The sequence below is a fragment of the Trachemys scripta genome, chromosome 1 (genome assembly GCF_013100865.1).
Source record: "Trachemys scripta elegans isolate TJP31775 chromosome 1, CAS_Tse_1.0, whole genome shotgun sequence".
NCBI lineage: Eukaryota > Metazoa > Chordata > Testudines > Emydidae > Trachemys > Trachemys scripta.
The window spans coordinates 68,203,368-68,223,010 of NC_048298.1; the positions used below are offsets into that span (position 1 = coordinate 68,203,368).

The 19,643-nt window shown below is 40.0% G+C and overlaps 1 protein-coding gene across 3 annotated transcripts in view; it reads left to right on the top strand.

Annotated features, from left to right (window-relative positions):
- The window catches only part of ZDHHC17 (zinc finger DHHC-type palmitoyltransferase 17), a 109,238-nt gene that overhangs the window by 72,337 nt on the left and 17,258 nt on the right, over nt 1–19,643 (top strand). For 2 of the 3 annotated variants that reach the window (XM_034771872.1, XM_034771880.1), the window contains exons 6-8: nt 3,336–3,460; nt 9,964–10,029; nt 15,913–16,006. In XM_034771872.1, coding sequence (XP_034627763.1) covers nt 3,336–3,460; nt 9,964–10,029; nt 15,913–16,006 — 285 coding nt within the window. The remainder of the gene's footprint in view (nt 1–3,335; nt 3,461–9,963; nt 10,030–15,912; nt 16,007–19,643) is intronic. The other variant, XM_034771888.1, reaches the window with a different exon arrangement.

Below are 19,643 nucleotides of genomic sequence, written 5' to 3' on the forward strand. Positions count from 1 at the left end.
TTTTCCCCATGAGGCTTCTGAATTGCCTCTGTCAGCACAACCTTCCCCCACTCAGATTCTTGTTTGTTCACCTCACTTCTTTGCTCCTTGTTTTCATTTTCCCGAAATTCTCTGCTGAGATTTGACCTACTCCCACCCTCTTATCATTCATCCATAATGCTACTTCCCCATTCAGCCTTCCTTTCAGTTTCAGTATGCACATGGCCTATTTTCTGTCTTCCCGAGGATGGTTTCCCTCTCAATGCTGCACTTATCTTCTGGAGTCCTCCTAATAAAAGATAGCAAGGGAGGGGCTGAACTTTGACATTTTATCTGAGGACTCTTAGGCCTGGTCTACGCTACAGAGTTAGGTTGATGTAGGCAACTTACGTCGACCTAATTCTGTAAGCATCTACATTAAAATGTTGCTCCCACCGATGTAACTCTCCCACTACACTGACTTAATAACTCTACTTCCACAAGAGGCATAGAGTCAATGTTGATGTAGTTAGGTCAATGCAGTGTCAGTGTAGATACTGCATTGCTTACATTGACTGTTTCTGCCTTTCAAAAGCCGTCCCACAATGCCAAACACTAACAGTTAAATTGGTGCAAGTGCTCCTGGTGAGGACACGCACCACGACCCAAGGAGCGTAGTGAGGATATGCCCACGCGATTTAATTACTGTGGTGGCTGTACATTGCCATAACTTAGGTTGATATAATTTTGTAGTGTAGACGTATCCTTAAGTTCTATCCATATAATCTGTGTGAGTGAAGGGTGAGAGGAACATGCAGAAAAAAATCTCTGGGTTACTGTCCGTGGGGCCCGGGTGCATGAGCAGTTTTTTGGTCATAGGAACATGTTGTCCAGATTTTACACAGTAGATTTAATATAGTGGATTAAAAGTAAGGTCACAAACTGAAGGTTATAAAACCATTTTACTGGACAGAAAATAAATTGTCATCTTGCCTATTTCTTTTTAGCAGTCTAGACATGACGTTTAGTAATTTGGAATGAATCATGTAATTTTTTTTCAATTGTACCTTATTGTTCATAGCAGATGTCTGTTTAAGGGATTTTAAATAGAAGATGTTTCATGTATTTTTCTGCTTTTTTTATTGTTGTGACACAAATATCAGTGAAAATAGTAAGTATTTTAGAGACCATGTAAACCCTTAAAGCTATATAAATAAAGTGAACTTGTTTTTGGCAGGAGCTAATTTCAAAAAATGCATTTAGCAAGAAACTGAGTTAGTAAAAAAAGATTAAACTCAACTTTTAATCAGTAGAGATCAAATGCAGTAGGGCATATAGTAAGTTATGGTGTATATGAGGGTATGCGAGTTATAATTTACTGAAAAGAGCTTGTTATATTCAAGCTTAATTAGTCTTTATAGTGAGCTAAAATGCTAAGAGGCTACCGTGTGGAGCACATTATTAAAAATTAAAATTAGCTTATCAAACATTTTCGGTTACAGTTCAAATCTACAACTAGTTTCTTCCTTCAGAGAACGGAATCAGAGCAAGGAAGTTTGTTTAGGATATGATAAGGCACGAGACATACAGAATTAATCAAACATGCTTCATTTCGGCAAACAGTTGTTTAAATACTGTGGGCTTGATTCTCAGGGTACATCTACACTGCAGTCAAAGCTGTGATTGCAGCTCAGATAGGCATACCCACCCTATCTTTAATCTAACTAGTATGGCTAAAAATAGCAGTGAAGAGACAGAGCCTGGCCTCGGTCGCAGGCAACATAAGTACGTGTCCAGGGTTCTGGCAGACCTGTACAGCCCATGCCACCACATCTTGACAGCTGTTTTTTAGCTGTGTTGCTAGATTCAAACTAGCACACTTATGCCTGCTATTGCAGTGTTAGACTGTTAGACATGGCAGTTTAGCGTGTCCAGCAGTGTAAAGAGGCCTTAATTACATTTACGCTCTAAGGCCCCTGTGCATTGCCAGCATAGTGCAAAGGCACCATAGGTTAAATGAGAATTGGACCCCATATCATTTTTTCATGTTTTTATTTTGAATATTTTTGTCTGTATATTGATGTAGAATGTTTTAGATAATGCTGCTTGTTTGCTGATTATCTCCTAAAAAATCACTGTCCGGCTCAGCATTCATAATCCGCTATACACTGTGCAGTTCCAAAAATCTCATTTTCCATGCCATTAAAAACAACAACAAATGAAACTCAGTTTTCCATAAAATTCCTTACATAAAATTTTATAGATTATCAATGCATAAAATGTTCAGGTGCCAATTTTAGTACATACAGCCATGTAAAACACTATAGTTATCAATCCATATTCAGGGTTTAATGCTGCAAAAATGTACATAAATAACAAACTTTACTCATATGGGTAATCCCAATGACAACTAAAGTCAATGACTTCATGTACATGCTAGTAGGATTGGTACACTAACATGCCAGATTTTTGGGTCCCTCAGAAGTGCTGTACTTCATGCTCATTATTGCCTGTTACGAGGAAATCTATTAATTCTATGATTTAAACCACTGTAAAGCTGTGTATATCCTAGCATAGGAAACATTTTTAAACTAGTGGTTATTCCTTGTATTTATATTGCTCTTGAATTTATAAACACTTTCAGGAATACTAAGAATTCTTATTTTATAGGTATTAGATTATATATTTTAAAATGGCTTTCATTGGTCCGAAATATGAGTATTCGCTTATAAGAGGATCATGTTTCAAACAGCACGCAAAAAACTCGACAGTTTTGCTTTTTCAATTATTTGCTTTATACTGAGAGAGATTTCAAATTAGTGTATAAACTCTGAGTTGAGCATCTTGGAAATGAGCATAGGTTGAGGGATTACTGCCGTGTAACAACATTCTCTATTAGACAATCCCTTATATGGTTAAAAGCATTCCTTTTGGTGATTTAACTGGAATTTTAGACAATGGAGACATAAGCAGTCAAATGAGCATCTTATAAATAGAACTTCTGGATATTTACTGTGAAATCAGGAAATACTTTAAGGAGATAATACTATATGGAATTTAAATTAAAAACAACAAAGAACAGATCGGAATAACTGAATTATGATAATTCATATTTTAACACAGTGTAAATAGTTATAAAGAGTTAGGCAATCAAACTGCCTTAAGAGAATTTCTACAGAATATAGAGTACAATAGAAGTCCTTACGACACAATATTTTGTGCTTATTTTAAGTGTCGTTGATTTTGGCAACTTTTTAGAACAAAATGATTCTTGGTCATCTTATTTCAAGTTGACAGATGTTAATAATTCAGCCTGGTTTGGTCTTTTTGTAATCTTTTTCATTTTGAACTTCTTTAGATTCCTTGACTTTAAACACATCTCAATTTTCTCTTTATACATCTTCCATTCCTTGCCAATAGTGTTGCACTTTTCTACAATTTTGGAAAATCCTGGAAATCAGACCCAGGAATCATTAAAGCCACAGAAGAACAAAAGAAAAAGGTAAAAATACTACAGATTTTTTTGAGGATGATGGGGAAAAAATGCTATGTCCTTTTTCAAGGATGAGTTACCTGTGTGTTTCCAAATGTTGTCACTTGCTGTTTAGCACAGAGAAATAAGAGTAAATTGTTGTGAAACAAAAGCATAGCAATATCAAAAGGTTGTTTCTACATTTATCTTACATATTCCCTTGTCTTTATTTGCAAGTAGTGTGCAGGTCTTGCTTTCTAAATTTAAAATTCATGATGTTTTAATTAACAAAATAAAATTGTAGTTTAAATTTAATGAGGTGGTAGCGTGTGTAAATCTTTATATTAGGTTCAAAAAATGATGAGGTTGAAAGTGATGATAAATTAGGTAATCCAGATTCATTTATGGAAGCATAAAAATCTGCTCTATTCTGCATAGGTTCTTGTGTCTCTCTCATCACAGTAGTACCTGAGTGCCTAATGTACTTAACTATGGGACTAACTTAATATTAGCTGTATACAATGTTGTTGTAGTCATGTTGGTCCCAGCATATTAAAGAGAGAAGTTGGGGGAGGAAATATCTTTTATTGAACCAACTTCTATTGGTGAAAGAGACGAATTTTCAAGCTTACACAGCTCTTCAGTTCTAGGAAATGTACTCAGTGTCACAGCTAAATATAAGGTGGAACAGATTTTTTAGCATAAGTAGTTAACATTTATTTCAAGGGACCATTCAAGGTGAAGTGTCCAGTGAACACCTCTCCAGAAGAACGAAGTGGGGAAAAAGCTAGGGGCCAGGAGATTGATCAACACCCCTACAACATACCTTTCAAGATCCATGCGTCTTATACATGCTAATCACAACATGTGGTGTACCTCACGATGCACTAAATGCACCAGTAGCAACTATGTGGGTAAAACGCAGACAATCACTATGCTCTTGCATGAACTCACACAGAAAAATGACAAAAACATTATATCACCTGTGGATGACCATTTTTCACAAAGAGATCACTCTCTATCAGACCTCTCAGTCCACATCCTCAAAGAAACCTGCACAGCACCTTCAAAAGACCAGTCTGGGAGCTTAACTTTGCTAGACACTAAAAATCATGGACCGAATAGAGGCACTGGATTTATGACTTATTACAACAATCTATAACAGGGGTGGGCAATAATTTTTGCTGGAGGGCCACTCAACAAATTTTGATAAGTCGTCACAAGCCACACATTTCTACTATATTAATGGAAGGGGTGCGGGGTCTGGGAGGGAATTTGGGTGCAGGAGGGAGCTCCGGGCTGGTGCAGAGTATTGGGGTCCGGGTGGGGGAGCTCTGGGAGGGAATTTGGTGCAGGAGGGGGCTCCAGATGGGGGCAAGGGATTGGGGTACAGGAGGGGGAGCAGGGTCTGAGAGGGAGTTTAGGTGCAGGAGGGAGTTCTGACCTGGGGCAGGGGCTTGGGGTGTGAGGACGGTGCTGGGGATGGGGGCAGCACACGGAGCCACTTCTACCTCCCCATTCTCCCTCCCCCCGCCCCTGCCAGGGGCAGGCAGAGGCATGCCAACAGCAACCGGCAACTTCCGGGAGCGGCATGGGGCCACTGCAGGCAAGCAGCGTACCTGAGCAGCCCACTGCACTGCGGGACTTTTAGAGGACTGGAGATCGCGAGGGGGCAGCCAAAGAGCCTGGCAGGCTGGTCAGAAATGTTAGATGGACCAGATCTGGCCCGCGGGCCATAGTTTGCCCACCCCTGATATATAACCCATTAACACCCACTCCAGCTTTCCCCCTACTGGCCACTTCACATTGAATAATCCTGTGAAATTGTTTAGCATAAGCAGTTAAAACATATCTGTTCCCACCTTGTATTTAGTTGTGACACTCATGTCTACGCTGCAGTTAGACACCCACGGCTGACCTGTGCCAGCTGACTCAGGCTAAGGCCATATCTACAGTACCACTTATGTCGGCAAAACTAATGTTGCTCAGGGGTGTGGGGGAAAAAATGCCCCTGAGCTGCAAGTTTCTCCAGCATAAGTCATAGTGTGCACAGCGCTGTGTCAGCGAGAGAGCTTCTCCCGCCAACATAGCCACCGCCACTCATTGGAGACGGTTTAATTATGTTGACAGGAGAGCTCTGCGCTCTCAGGAGAGCGGCATAGAGCAGCTGTACCGCTGTAAGGTTTCTAGTGTAGACATTGTGTTTAATTGTGGTATAGACGTTTGGGTTCGGGCTGCAGCCCAATCTCTTGGATTCTCCCACCTTGGAGGGTCCTAGAGCCAGGCTCCAGCCCATCCACAGATGTCTACACCCCAATTAAATAGCCCCTTAGCTTAAGCCCAAAGAGCCTGAGTGAGCTGATAAGGGCCAGCCATGGGTGTCTAATTGCATTGTAGACATTCTCTCTGAGTACATTTCCCAGACCTGAAGAAGAGTTTTGTGTAAGCTTAAAAGCTTGTATCTCTCACAACAGAAGCTGGTTGAATAAAATATATTACCTCACTCATCTTGTCTCTAATACTAGTGTAATCCACACACCTTCTGGGTGTGGTGTTCTGGCCCATCGAGTGGCATTGAGACCACTTAGGGTATGTCTATACTACCTGCCGGATCGGCGGGCAGTGATTGATCCAGCGGGGGTCGATTTATCGCGTCTAGTCTAGATGCAATAAATCAACCCCCGAGCACTCTTCCGTCGACTCCTGTACTCCATCACCGCAAGAGGCACAGGCAGAGTAGACGGGGGAGTGGCAGCAGTCGCCTCACTGCAGTGAAGACATCGCAGTGAGTAGATCTAAGTATGTCGACTTCAGCTACGTTATTCACATAGCTGAAGTTGCATAACTTAGATCAATCCCCTTCCTCCCCACCCCCCAGTGTAGACCAGGCCTTAGAGAGAGTTAAATGAGTCTGCTCTACAGCCTTAGTTAAAAGGCAATTGGCTTTTAGCTCATGCTGTAGAAGCTCATGCACTAAGTTCCAGAGGTCCCCGGTTTGATCCTGCCTGACCACAACTGGAGTCTGTTGGCATTACAAGTGGGGACTCTTCCAGGATTTCAACTGGGAAGTCACTGAAGCTCGGGACGCGCTTCCTCAGCTAAGGGAAGTATGTAACCCCCACACCTCCTGGCTGTGGTGTTCTGTCCCATCGAGTGGCACTGAGACAACTTACAGAGAGTTAAATGAGTCTGCTGTACAGCCTTAGCTAAAAAGCAGTTGGCTTTTAGCTCGTGCTGTAAAGCTCGTACACTAAGCTCCAGAAGTCCCAGATTCAGTCCCGCCCACCGACGACCGGAGTCTATCGGTGTTACACTAGCTGTCACTTTAAATGTCATTGCTTAAAGATTTTGCCTATTCTGTTTTAAAAATAAATAAAATGTACAAATTACTGTAATTTAAATATACTATACCAATAAAGCTAGAGCTTCTACTGACAAAACATTGAATTCTGTTTGAGTCAAGCTTCTTCTTCGGTTCTGAGATAGACATCTCTGATTAGCTTTCATTGGCATTTGAGAGTAATTCATCTTGGCATATAATTTATGACCAGATGCATTTATAATCTTTTACCATGATAATTTTCTGATGCTCAAGCCCATTACTGTTAGCAGTTCTAACTTGCCCTTTATTGAAATGAAGTTTTTGAGCAATCAAACCTAGCAATCACAAATTCCCAAAATGAGAGCAGCAGTAACCTCTTCCATTAGTTTATGGGAGAGATTTTCAAAAGCCCCTAAAGGAGTTAGGAGTACAAGTCCCATTGAAAATCAGTGAGACTTGTGCACCTGACTCACTTAGGTGTTTTTGGAAATCCCACTCTCAAGCATGCTATGCAACTCACTGCAAATCAAAGTGGAATGACATCAGGCTCCCTGGAATTATATATTTGTCCATGTGCCGAGTAGTAATCTCTGATGAGGTTGGCATTACAAGTGGGGACTCTTCCAGGATTTAGATTATTTTTGTTTACAGGATAGATTGATATTAAAAAAACAACTGTGAATGTGCAGATTCAGGCATCCAGAATTGCTTTTCTGTTACTGTGCATCCACCAAGTTGGATGCTGGGCTAGTCCAATCTAAGTACCATTCCTTCAGCAGGACTACATAATTAAGTAGAATTTTAACACTTTGTAGAGTAGTAAGTAAGCCCCTTTGTGGCCTCAGTTCAGCAAACCACATAAACACAGGAGTCCCATTGAAGTCACTGCTCACCTACTTCAAATTAAGCACATGCTTCAGTGCTTTGCCGAATCAGGGTCTAAATAAAAAATTAGCCAGTTTCCAGTCTTCTTCCATCAGGATTTTGTCACTGTGCAAATGTTATGGATTTTTTTGATGCAGACACTTTGCAACTAATTCAACTCTAGAATGGACCATCATAAAAAGGACCGCCATAAAATATTCTGGGCATTGTAGTAGTTTCCCCACTTTGCTTCGTAACTTATCTTAAAGTGAACAAAAGTCAGGGCACCAAATAATTTGTGCTTCCCCTCCCTGTTGAACAAATAGGCAGGGCAATCCAACAGACCACGGTAAGTATATCTGGAAATGCCAGCAACATCCGAGTTTCCAGGTGTTTTTTCTTTTGACATGCTTTCCCTTTTCAATGATGTATTTCTGCTTCCTAGACTAATTTGAAGTAGTTCAGGCAACTCCCCACTTTCCAAACTGCATTGAAATTATTATTAGTTGTAGTAGTAGGAATTTATTTACTTTTATTATGGTAGTGCCCAAAGGCACCAATCAGGAGGATCTGCCCTGGATTGTACTGGTCACTGAACAAACATACAGGAAAACAGTCCCCAAAGAGTAAAAGGCATGCAGTGTATTGTATAAGCAAAGGACCATGTTGAATAGTGCTTTATTCTACAATTACTCCCATTGAATTCAATGGAACTACTTGTGGAGAGGTCCCAAACATGCAAGAGGGTATCAAAAGCCAGCCCAAAGTGATCATGGTGATGGTAGACATGCCTCCTGTTAGTTCTGTCTCTTTTGTTTTTCATCTATTTGTTTTATTTATATTAGTTTTTTGGAGGAGTCACTTGGAATTGAAGTGTAGTATAGAGGAAGGGATTGTTAGAGAGAGGAAAGAGTAAAGGGAGAATGAAACGGCTACTGCTTCCCGTTTGGAGGAGGGAGGAGAGGCTGCTGGTCTTAATGCCACAGTTGGTTCCTCTGATTTCTGCAGAGAGGACTATAAGGCCCCGTTTTATCCCTGAACCCTTGACTGTAGCGTTTACTGGCTGCTTTGGAGAAGGAGCCCGGGGGTCTAGTGTATTTCCATATTCACCCCCTGCCAGTTCCTCCATGTAGTGTCTTGGAAGAATTGAAAAGGCATTTGGGGATCTTCGATTGAGGTATCCCCCTTGGTGGCCATCATCTCAACCAGGAAGTAAAGGTAAACCTTCTTGCATACCAACTTTGTTTGGCTTGTTACATTAACAGAATAGTCATAAGTACCTTCTGCTCCTTTTCTAATCAGGAGAGGTGAGAAAGGAGTTAAAATCATATGGATCCAAAGACACCAATGTGACAGGGCACTTAAAACCCAGAACTACGGTTAAAATATATTTCATGTACTATGGCTGAAGGTACAAATTAGACAAGCATATCGGTCTTTAATTTTATTCCTTAACTATTTATGCTAATCGGAGTTAATTCATCCTGGGCCAAGAAAAGTAGCTTTGTCAAAAGACATTTTCAGGACAGTTCCTTTGAAATCCGTGAATATATATTTTCCAGACACTGCAGACTTTATATAAAAGCCTCTTGTGGCACAATCTTCAGCTGCTGAAATATAAAGGTTGTTGGAAATGTAGACTCTCTTCATTTCCTAGAGTAATAAGTCACCACTATTCCAAAAACAAAATAGATACTGGAAGGACACATAAAATGAAAGGATCTAATTTAATGTAAGGAAATTGGGATGTTGTAACTGAAATCCACCATTGTATATCACTTGATCCATAAGCATAGCATGATGCATAGTGGGTTGGAGGTTTGGCTTTTATTACTGCTTTTGTGGTTAAGAGATGAACATTCTATGGAATGCATTCTAGGTAATTGCAGTTTTGAGACTTTGGACTGTATACCATTGAACTTAAATTTCTCCTTCTTGACTGATGGGTCCTGACTGGAAGGTAATCTCTGAGGATTTATCAAAATGCAAAATAGTTTGAGTTTAAATCTGATTTTAAAATCAATTTAGTTAAACCTGTGTGCTAAATTCTGTGTGGATGTGCTAAGTCAGTCTAAACCTGCTTTATATCTATTTAGCTTAAATCAACTAAGAAGAAACTAAATAAGCCACTTTTAATTGGAAATAAGTGTCTACATAGAGTTTTGCACCAGTTTAAATAGGTTTAAAATTTATTTAAATTAAATATTCTGGTGTAGGCAAAGCCTGAGATAGTCTGAGCATACAGGCCTGATTATGAGCTACAGAAATAATTTAACATTGGAAATTAGATGGGTATGTGTTTAAAAGTTTAAATACTAATTTTATTTCTTGTTTGTTTCTTCTGAAGACAATAGTTGAACTTGCAGAGACAGGAAGTCTGGACCTCAGTATATTCTGCAGTACCTGTTTGGTAGTATGCTTTTTATTTTTACTCATTTATTTTTGTTTCCACTTAATTGAAATGTAAATATCAGTGTTGGGGGAGAGAGGTTGTGTGTGGTGGGCAAAACTGGATATTTATATAGTAAATAAATGAGATTTCCCTTTCTCTCCCCCTCCCACCCCCCGCTGCCCTTTTCTCCATGTTATTTCAGAGATGGATGTTGTTTAAAAAAACTTATATCAAAATAGTGTTTTCCAAAAAGCTCAAGTGGGTCTGTTCATAAGAATTGTGGTAATGTCAGGGGGGTAGATCATTTTGACTTTATGCAGAGAATTCGTTAATGGTAACATAATGCTAGAATCTAAGTGTCTTTACCAAGTAAAAAATTATTTGCTGGGCATGCTACATATTCTGAAGATTGTTGGGGTGAAATTCTGCTCTCCCTGTGCAACCATTCTGAAGTAAATGGGATTGTACTGATTGATGTAAATGAGAGCAGAATTTAGCCCAATATTTGATCTCGTTGACTCACTTCTAATGTGTTTGTTTAGTTTGTATATGGGTTGGCTCTTTTGCTTCCTAAATTCACTCACTTGTGAAATTTCAGTAAAACTAACGAAATTAAATGCTGTAGATAAATATTGTAGTTAAATAGTTTCTTCAGTATCCTGATTGCCTTGAGCTGAAACATTTATCCACAGAATTTAGTTTAATAGTTTTTTCGCTTCTGCAAGTTGATTAATAATATCCAATTATTGGGTTGCGGTTGAGAACTTTCATCTAATTTTTTCTTGTGTTTAGCTAATGCACTGATGAGATAGCATTGACCTTCAGTTCACAGTACTGACAAATGTATTTTGTACTTCCAGGCATGCTTGCAGATGACTTTATAAGCATTATTGTTTTCTTAATACCTGTACACTTTTAAACCCTTTTGTGTTTTGACATTTATTTGGAAGAGCATACTTTTTAATTAACAATATTAAAGGAGTGCTTTGATTAGCAGTTTCCATATGGCATACAATCATTTATGCAATCATTCAGTCTGAGAAACCATTTTTCTTTAGATAATTATCTGACAATAAAAAAGATGACGACTTTAAATTATACCTTTGTATAATGTAAAGTTGTTTTCTCATTAATGAAGTATTAGCTATTTCTGTAGATCAAATGATAGTTTCTATATCAGCAGGTAAAATCAAGGAACGGCATGGCAGAAAAATTGTGATGGAGAACACCCTATGGATTGAGTTTTGCTAACGTTGATTCAATCCTGCAACTGATAGTGTGTAAATGGATTGCTGCATCCATGCAGAGCCCGCTGGAAGTCAGCCTCCATGCAGGCTCAACAGTACACCCCCATGTTCTTAGTTAGAGGATCAGAGTCTTTGTTTTAATTTCATGCTTACTAGGGGACAAAATTCATGCTAAATCTTGTATCTTTGTGAACACCTTATTTTAACTTTGAACTATATCTAAACCAAACCAAACTAAATGTAATTGCTTCAGTTTTGGAAAACTAGTGAACCATTCCTAGCTCTTCACATTTCTAGGACTTTCTGATTGTTAGGCTAACTGGAAAGGACATAGGGTTAAGGGAAATATGTGTGTTAATTTTTTTTATTAAAAAGAGAATTGGATAACTAATTTTATACAATTTTAAATGCACTATTCAATCCTGTTTTTAAATAATATTTTACATTGATGTGTCAATTTTTTTCTGGTGTTGGGCTTTACAGCATTCTGTCTGCCATTGGCATAACTAAAATAATCTCCTTTAGAGCATGAAAATAGTTTCTTTCAAAAGTGAGCTGGACTTTTTTAATTTGGCTATCATCTTAAAAAGAAAAAATACTAATTTTCACACCCCTCCACAAAACATTTTAAAATGGAAATCAGCTTCAAGAGAACAAGGGCAGCTATCCAGTTCCACAAGAAAACATGATATGCACATTCCTTTTAAAATGTGATTAGCAAATATAAAAGACTGTAAAGTCTACTAATAGTACATACTCGTGCAAAGCATGAGATGGAATACTAATAACAATATGCCAACTTTTTAAAAAATGGTCAAATTTTCTTAAATATGCACACATACCAGTACAATTTTATTAATCCAAATGGCCAAGCATTGGCCTTTTGCTGCTATTAAGAGGAAACACTTAACTAATAATCTTAACCCCATTTTAATAGTAATGGTTCTATCTGAGCTGCAGAACCCATCTTGTTACCTAAAGTTCCATGCAGTTGGGAATAGGAGCTATCTGCTATATAAGAAAAGGCCTTCTGCCTCCCTAGTCCCAACAGAAGGGTCAGCTGCATAATGTCCTTTGTAGCAGTCTGTTATGTGGCATTGGCATGAAAAAAGCAAATCAAGATCCAAGAACATGCTAAATTGTATTATTGGTATTGAAAATTATTTTCTTAATAAGTTTATTAAGGTTTACCATGACTCAGTTTCCGCACAAGCATTCCTCCATTAATTCAATGGCCACTTCGTGATAAATGTACAAGGGTAAGCATATACTCTTGTATTATGTACCCAAAAGCAATACAGTTATAAATACACCTCTACCCCGATATAGCGCTATCCTTGGGAGCCAAAAAATCTTACCGCAATATAGGTGAAACCACGTTATATCGAACTTGCTTTGATCCGCCGGATTGCACAGCCCCGCCCCCCACCCCCACCCCACCCCCAGAGCGCTGCTTTACTGCGTTCTATCCAAATTCATGTTATATCAGGTCACGTTATATCAGGGTAGAGGTGTACTGGCTAAAATACTCTCAACAGGATCAGGCCTGGTAGGGACCTTCCCATCATGGCATGTCTCCAGAGGAATAAGGAAAGGCACTGACAAAGTACCCCTAGAAAACCTTGCTTTTTTAATACACTATAAGAAAAAGGTGATGTTATTGTTTGTTGTCAGACCTTTCTAACTCCAGATGAAGCAGCTAAGTTTGAACCTTGTCTTCTGCCCCGGTCAAGAGAAGATTAATGACTGGTCCTCTTTCTTCAAGGTTTGCATCTTATCTCGTTAGGCTGTATTTCTCTTTGACTACCAAACTACACGTTTCTTTATACTAAACTAAACAAACCAATTATTTACAATTCCTGGTGCCCATTAACCATATTTTCTTTATTTCTATTACCTCATCCCAAACCTTAAATGAGATAACACTGGTATTTTTAAGGGTCACTACAAGATTAACACAAATAACTTGTGTTTTCTTATGATCTCATCCTTTTACATGCTTCAGTCCTACCACTCATGCTAAAAATCCAAACTCAGTTTGAAACCGTAGCCTGCTTAAGCCGAACGTGGGCCTATGTTACTATAGTTGGCAACCTTTTCAAAGTTGGCCGCCTTAATGTTGGACATCAGAATCCATATTTAGGCAGATGATACAAAAACCGGGGGAGCTGTAAATAATGAAGAGCAGTCTGGATTGCTTGGTAATCTGGGTGTGAACAAACTACACCTCTGCCCCGATATAACACGACCCGATATAACACGAATTCAGATATAATGCTTAAAGCAGTGCTCCAGGGGGGCGGGGCTGCGCACTCCGGTGGATCAAAGCAAGTTCGATATAACGCGGTTTTACCTATAAAGCGGTAAGATTTTTTTGGCTCCCGAGGACAGCGTTATATCGGGGTAGAGGTGTATGTACAGTATTTTAATACAGCTAAATGTAAACACAAAGGAACAAAGAATGTAGGCCATACTTAGCAGGATGGGGGAGACTATCCTGAGAAGCAGTTACTCTGAAAAAGGTATGTGCTGAATGTGTGCTTCCAGCATGATGCTGCGGTTAAAGGAGACGGGAATCTCGAGTAGGAGTAGAGAGGTTCTTTTACCTTTGTGTTTGGCACTTGTGCGACCCCTGCTGGAATACTGCATTCAGTTTTGGTGCCCACAAGTTAAGGAGGATGTTGATAAATTGGAGAGGGTTGAGAGAAGAGCCATGAGGGTGGGGAAGTTCTGTGGCCTGTGTTATACGGAAGTTGGACTAGATGGACACAGTGTCCCCTTCTGACCTATTTATACAGGACACATCTTGTGAGAAGCTGCAAAGTTTTGACAAATAGAAATAACTTTTTATAAAAGGTTTATTGAAATAAACCAGTGTGATTGGTTGTCGCATCCTTTCAGCAACTTCAAGCTATGTAGCAAAACTGTTATATTTTGAACAAGCATTCAGTTTCTCCCAAGAATCCTGGTTGAAGAAGTTTTGTATTATAAAAAAGAAAAGTCTGTGGAGAAGTTTATGTACCTTTTGTATTCTGCGATTTTTTGGGGATGGGAAAAAGGGGAGAATTATGAATATTTGCAGTAAACATTTCAGTTTGACTCAGAATTGCCGTTGCTGGTTTAACAAAATGTTTAGGCCTTTTTCTATTGAAATCATGAGAATTGTAATGGTTTTTTAAAAAATTTAATACTTTCAGAGGTTTTGTGAAACTGAAGTACTTTCATTGATTTTTTTTTAATGTAATGTAACATGATGTACCTACGTACATATATGTATATGTGTGTCTATATACACATGTAATTTAGTCTTTTGTTGATCTGTATAGGCAACATCACAAAATCATATTTAGTTATTGTGAGAGCTTCTTGAAATATTGTATTATACTCCCTTCTACCATACAAAGGAAAACCCCTTTTGGTATATGCATTGCAGATTAGTTGTTTCAGGACCTATGTAAAATAAAATCTATTTGAGGAAGGCTCTTAAGAGATAAGTAAGCTTCACAAAGCCTTCCAAAACAGAATTATTTTATTTTAAAATGGGTTAGAACAAACTTTGGGTTAAATGACATATTGAGCCTGAAAAAGAAGTATCTTTTGCTTTGTGTCAAAACTGTCTAGCTATTTTCCAGGTTAACTGGAAAGTTTCTTTAAATTCTGAAGTGTTTTAACATTTCTTAATTGTCTGTGGATTAGTTGCTTAGACTTGCAAGTTATGTTTACATTTTGAAACACAGTGTTTAAAAATAATTTCTTCCTGCACTTACCTACTGAGACCTGAAGTATGCATTTTATTTCCCATGGAAGAATTAATAACATGACAAACACATAATGGAAATACTTCTTCTATCATGGTGTCATTCATTTTTGTATAATAAACATAGAACCTTTAAATTCAGATTTAAAGGGATAAGTAAAAATGAAGTTGGTTTTTAAATATTTCATTTTAAAGTTTAAATGTATTTTAATTTCAAGGTTTGTACATATATTTTGTATTTCAAGGTTTGTTCATGTATTTTGTTCTTGATTTGTCATCATAATCATTTAATATTTAATTTACAAAATATATTCAGTTTGGGAGTGGTTTTCAAAATTGTCAAAGTGAACATTGGAGCAAAAGTCCCATTGGAAGTTCTCTTTAAATTCATATTCTTGAATTGATAAATAGGCTTAATTAACAGCATTCTGTTTCCATTAGGGTTCTTTTATGAATAATGCCCAAAGAATAATCTCAATCATAATGTAATACTCTGTCAATATTAAATAGCTGAAATGAAACAAATCCGCACCCAAAACTTAGATACCTAGAGGATTTAGACGGGTTTGGGGTGGATGGAAAGAGAAATAAATATTTGATACTTTTTAAGATGCAACATTTTTATTTAAGGGAAAATATTTTAAATAGATTTTTGTACCATACATACCATAGCTGATGTATGATGAAATTTCAATACACTAATTGTTTAATGGAATCTGAATTATTCATTAAGCTTTTAAATTCCTGTTGACCTTGATCTAAGGGATTAACAGCAGCAAAGTATTTTAACGTGCATTAAAATTCATTTTTTTCCCCACCAGTATAAATCTGTCAGACTTTTCCTTTCACTTTGCTGTAAAGCTTTTTGTAATTATATGTCCATAAATATCTGTCAAACAGATACGGAAGCCAGTGAGGTCCAAACATTGTGGCGTGTGCAATCGATGTATAGCAAAGTTTGACCACCACTGCCCATGGGTGGGTAACTGCGTAGGTAAGTGATTGCTCAAATATGGACCCTTAACAAATAGAGAGGGGAAAAATACAGTTAGTCAGTTTGTCCACCCCTTTCTCAATGCAGGATCGTTCTCTACAGTATATTCCTCTGTACTTTGTAAATTCCTGTTTTTAATGACCACAGTAACATGGTTTCTGACAACTTCCTGCGAAAGACTATTCTAGGTCTTCAGTATTACTAAAAGCATCTTGATGTTCAGCCTGAATTTTCTTTTTTTCTGATTCATTGCATTATTCACAGTTCTTCTCTCTGTTACTAATCCACACATAAGTACTTATAGCTTTGTTTCTAAGGTCTTATCTATATGGAGCAGAAATGTGCAGTAGAGGGGTGTGATTTCTAAAGTGCACCAACATGCACTAACTGACCCATGGTGTTCCTGGTAACATGAATTAAAAAGATTGCACCAACAGACTCTAAACAGGCCAGTTCGCGTGCGACACATAAGTGTGCTTTAGAAAGCAAACTCCTCTTGTGCAAATTTCTGCTCTGTGTAGAAAAGTCCTAAGTAAACTGCTTTCATCCCTATTTATTTTTTAAACATTTTATTTCAGCAATAATTATAACACCACATAAACAGTATGTACGTATGTTTTTGTCAAATATGAACTCTAATGCAAATCATTAATCACATTTTCAGTTACTTATCAAACCAGCAGCTTTTTCATTTCCTACAAAAACAAGAGAGCATATACTGACTACAGTGGTGATTAGTCTCTTTAATATATATGACATGAAGCATGGAGAACTAGGAAATTAAAGTCTGGGTAACAGGTAAACTCACAAACAAGTATTTTCCATTAGGGAACTGTAGCCAAATGCTCAATTAATTCTTTGCTATGTGTCAGTAGATTCAAGATGGCTTGCCATCTAGGTGGATTTTCTACTCCTGGGGAATTTCTGCACAAAAAAATTAAAAATTCTGTGCACAATATTTTAAAATTCTGCAAAATTCTGAATATTTTATTTGTCAAAATAACACAGTATAATCATGCCAGTTTCAATTATTTCAAGATACTTGTCAGCAAGCAAGTCTGAAATAATGCAACAAAAAAGATTCAGGAAATGTTTTTTTGACAAATAGATTCCTTACTAGGCATATTAATACAAAACTTTGAGTAATCATTTAAACTACAATACAGAACTGTGTTTCCCGCACCCCTCAGAAGCAGTGCAAAGGCTTGGGGGAGTCAGGGGAGTTGAGTCATGGGGACCTGAGGGAGAGGGAAGTTATTGCTGGGAAGGAGCCTGGCAGTGAACCTGGAAGGTTGTTGGGTGTGGGTGAGAGAAGTATGGAACAGTTCTTTTGACTCTCATTCAGTCAGGCACATCTGCCCCATCCCCATTTGTCCCTCTACCCCCACCCTTCGCCCCTCCCCATGTGTCCCTGAAACTGTTCCCTGTAAGCTGCGCGCTTGGGCGGCTGCACAGGAGAGATTCAAGTGCCGCCCAGCTGATTAGCAGAGCACGCACAGCCAGCAGCATGTGTTCACGTGCCCCTTCTCTCTCTCACAACACACACACTCTCTCTCTCTCTCTCTCTCTCTCTCTCTCTCTCTCTCTCACTCACCTCCCAACACATACTTGAGGTACTTCCAGCATCATTCCTCATATATTCTTTGCTTATAAAAGCAACATTACAACATGTTTACAGATGAAGGAAGCTCTTTGATTTTGGAGGAAGGAAGTGCCTTGTGTGCTTGTTCTAACTTGTATGTTTGGGTTTTCTGCTTTTGTCTTATTTATTTGTTCATTTCACTTGTTAAAAGCACTTGATTATTTTTTGCCTCTGGAGGAAGCTCTTGGTTTAATAGGCAAAATATTTGACATAAATGACCAATTAAGTACTCTGTTGCTTGGATACAGAGGAACACAACTTTTTTAGCCTATTATCATCTGTGTAGTGCCTGTGTGGTTAGTGCACCTCTAGGGTCATTGGCGTGCTCTAGTGAATGTATTCTACAAATTGAGGGAAAGTTGAGTAGTTACATTTATTTGTATATATACACTATTTGGATCACAGTATTAGAAATGCAACTGTCAGGTATATTAACACATGGCAAAAGTGGTGGTTCTTCGAGTGATTGCTCATGTGTATTCCACAGTAGGTGTGCCTGCTCGCCAAGTGCACCAGTGCCGGAAGTTTTTTCCCTAGCAGTACCTGTAGGGGGAGAGTGGCGCCTGCCTGGCACGGTATAAGAGGAGCTGTGCACTCCCCCCACCCTCAGTTCCTTCTTGCAGCCAGTGAAGGTGCGTCAGAATTGCTCAGCTCCAGCCTTGCTGCAGCTTGTCCCCAGAACTGTTCATTCAGTAGTACCTTCAGTAGTCAGTTTAGTTTTCAGTGAAGTTTAGTTAGTTAGTTAGTGAGCCCGGGCTGGGGCATGCCCCGTGCCCCGGGATTTAAGTCGTGCGGCTCCTGTAGGCGTTCTATGCCAAAGAGTGACCCGCACACAGACTGTCTGCACTGCTTGGGAGAAACCCATATCAGCGAAAGGTGTAAGATCTGCAAGCCCCGGACTAAAAAAGAAAGGGACATTAGACTCCAGGCCATCCTGATGGAGTTGGCGCTGCCCCAACTCCGGCATGCTGCTCTGATCCGGTACCTGGCACCGTGGCATCGGTGCGCGGAGACCCTCCAGTACCCTCAACTAGTCAGCACCGCTCCCCTTCCACGGGGCATGCCAAGAGGACTGGAAAGACTCCCTCCTCGCAACGGCACCGAGGGAAGTTTGGGACAGAGACTAGATCCATGTTGGGTAGTCCTTGGTCCCCTTCGGGCCCTAGGCCTCCGACTCATGTGGAGTGGAGTAGCCTGGCCCCTTCGGAGCAGGCCTCTCCGGATATCTGGATGCCATCTATGCCCGAAGCCCTCCAGGCAGCTAAGGACGTCATGTCCATGCCGGTGCCGGGAGCGCCATCAATGTTGGCCCCATGCTCCAGAGGCAAGCTGCCGCTGGGATCACCGCAGTCACTGCCAGCCCGGTACTGGTCTAGGTCGAGGGAACGTTCCCGACACCACTCACCGCCTAGTGACCGTTCAGGGCTCAGTCTATGTGGATCGCCCTCGACGCCGGCCAGACTATCTGGATGGGTACCATCCAATCGGGACTCCCACCGTCTTCATGAAGCAAGCTCAGAAAGGGAGGGAATACCACAGTCGGTTGCGGCATGATCGTCAACGCCGTTCCTGCTTGGAATCCTGCTCAAAGTCTCCACCAAGGCACCGTAGCTCCGGGCGTCGATCGCCAGCTCCTCACCGCCGCGGGTCCGCCCGTCGAGATGGCTCACAGAGCAGCTACTACCATCGGTGGCATTCTCCCGCCTCGAGGCCGCGGTCCCACAGTCGACGTAGATCCTGGCACCGCCGCTGCTCCCGGTCCGGAGGCAGCAGAGAATCATACACCAGCCCGACCTCCGCTCACAGTCACCCATCTACAGGCCAGACTAGCCAGCCTGATCAGCCGGCCCCACCAGTGCCTCAGCAAGTGCAATGGCACCGTGCATCGTGGCTGGCCCAGTGGTACCAGTGGGCACTGTGGCCTCCGGCGCAGCCCCTGGTGGGGGCTCACTCGGTGGCTGGGGCGTCTGAAGCACCATCAGCCTCCATCCTTAG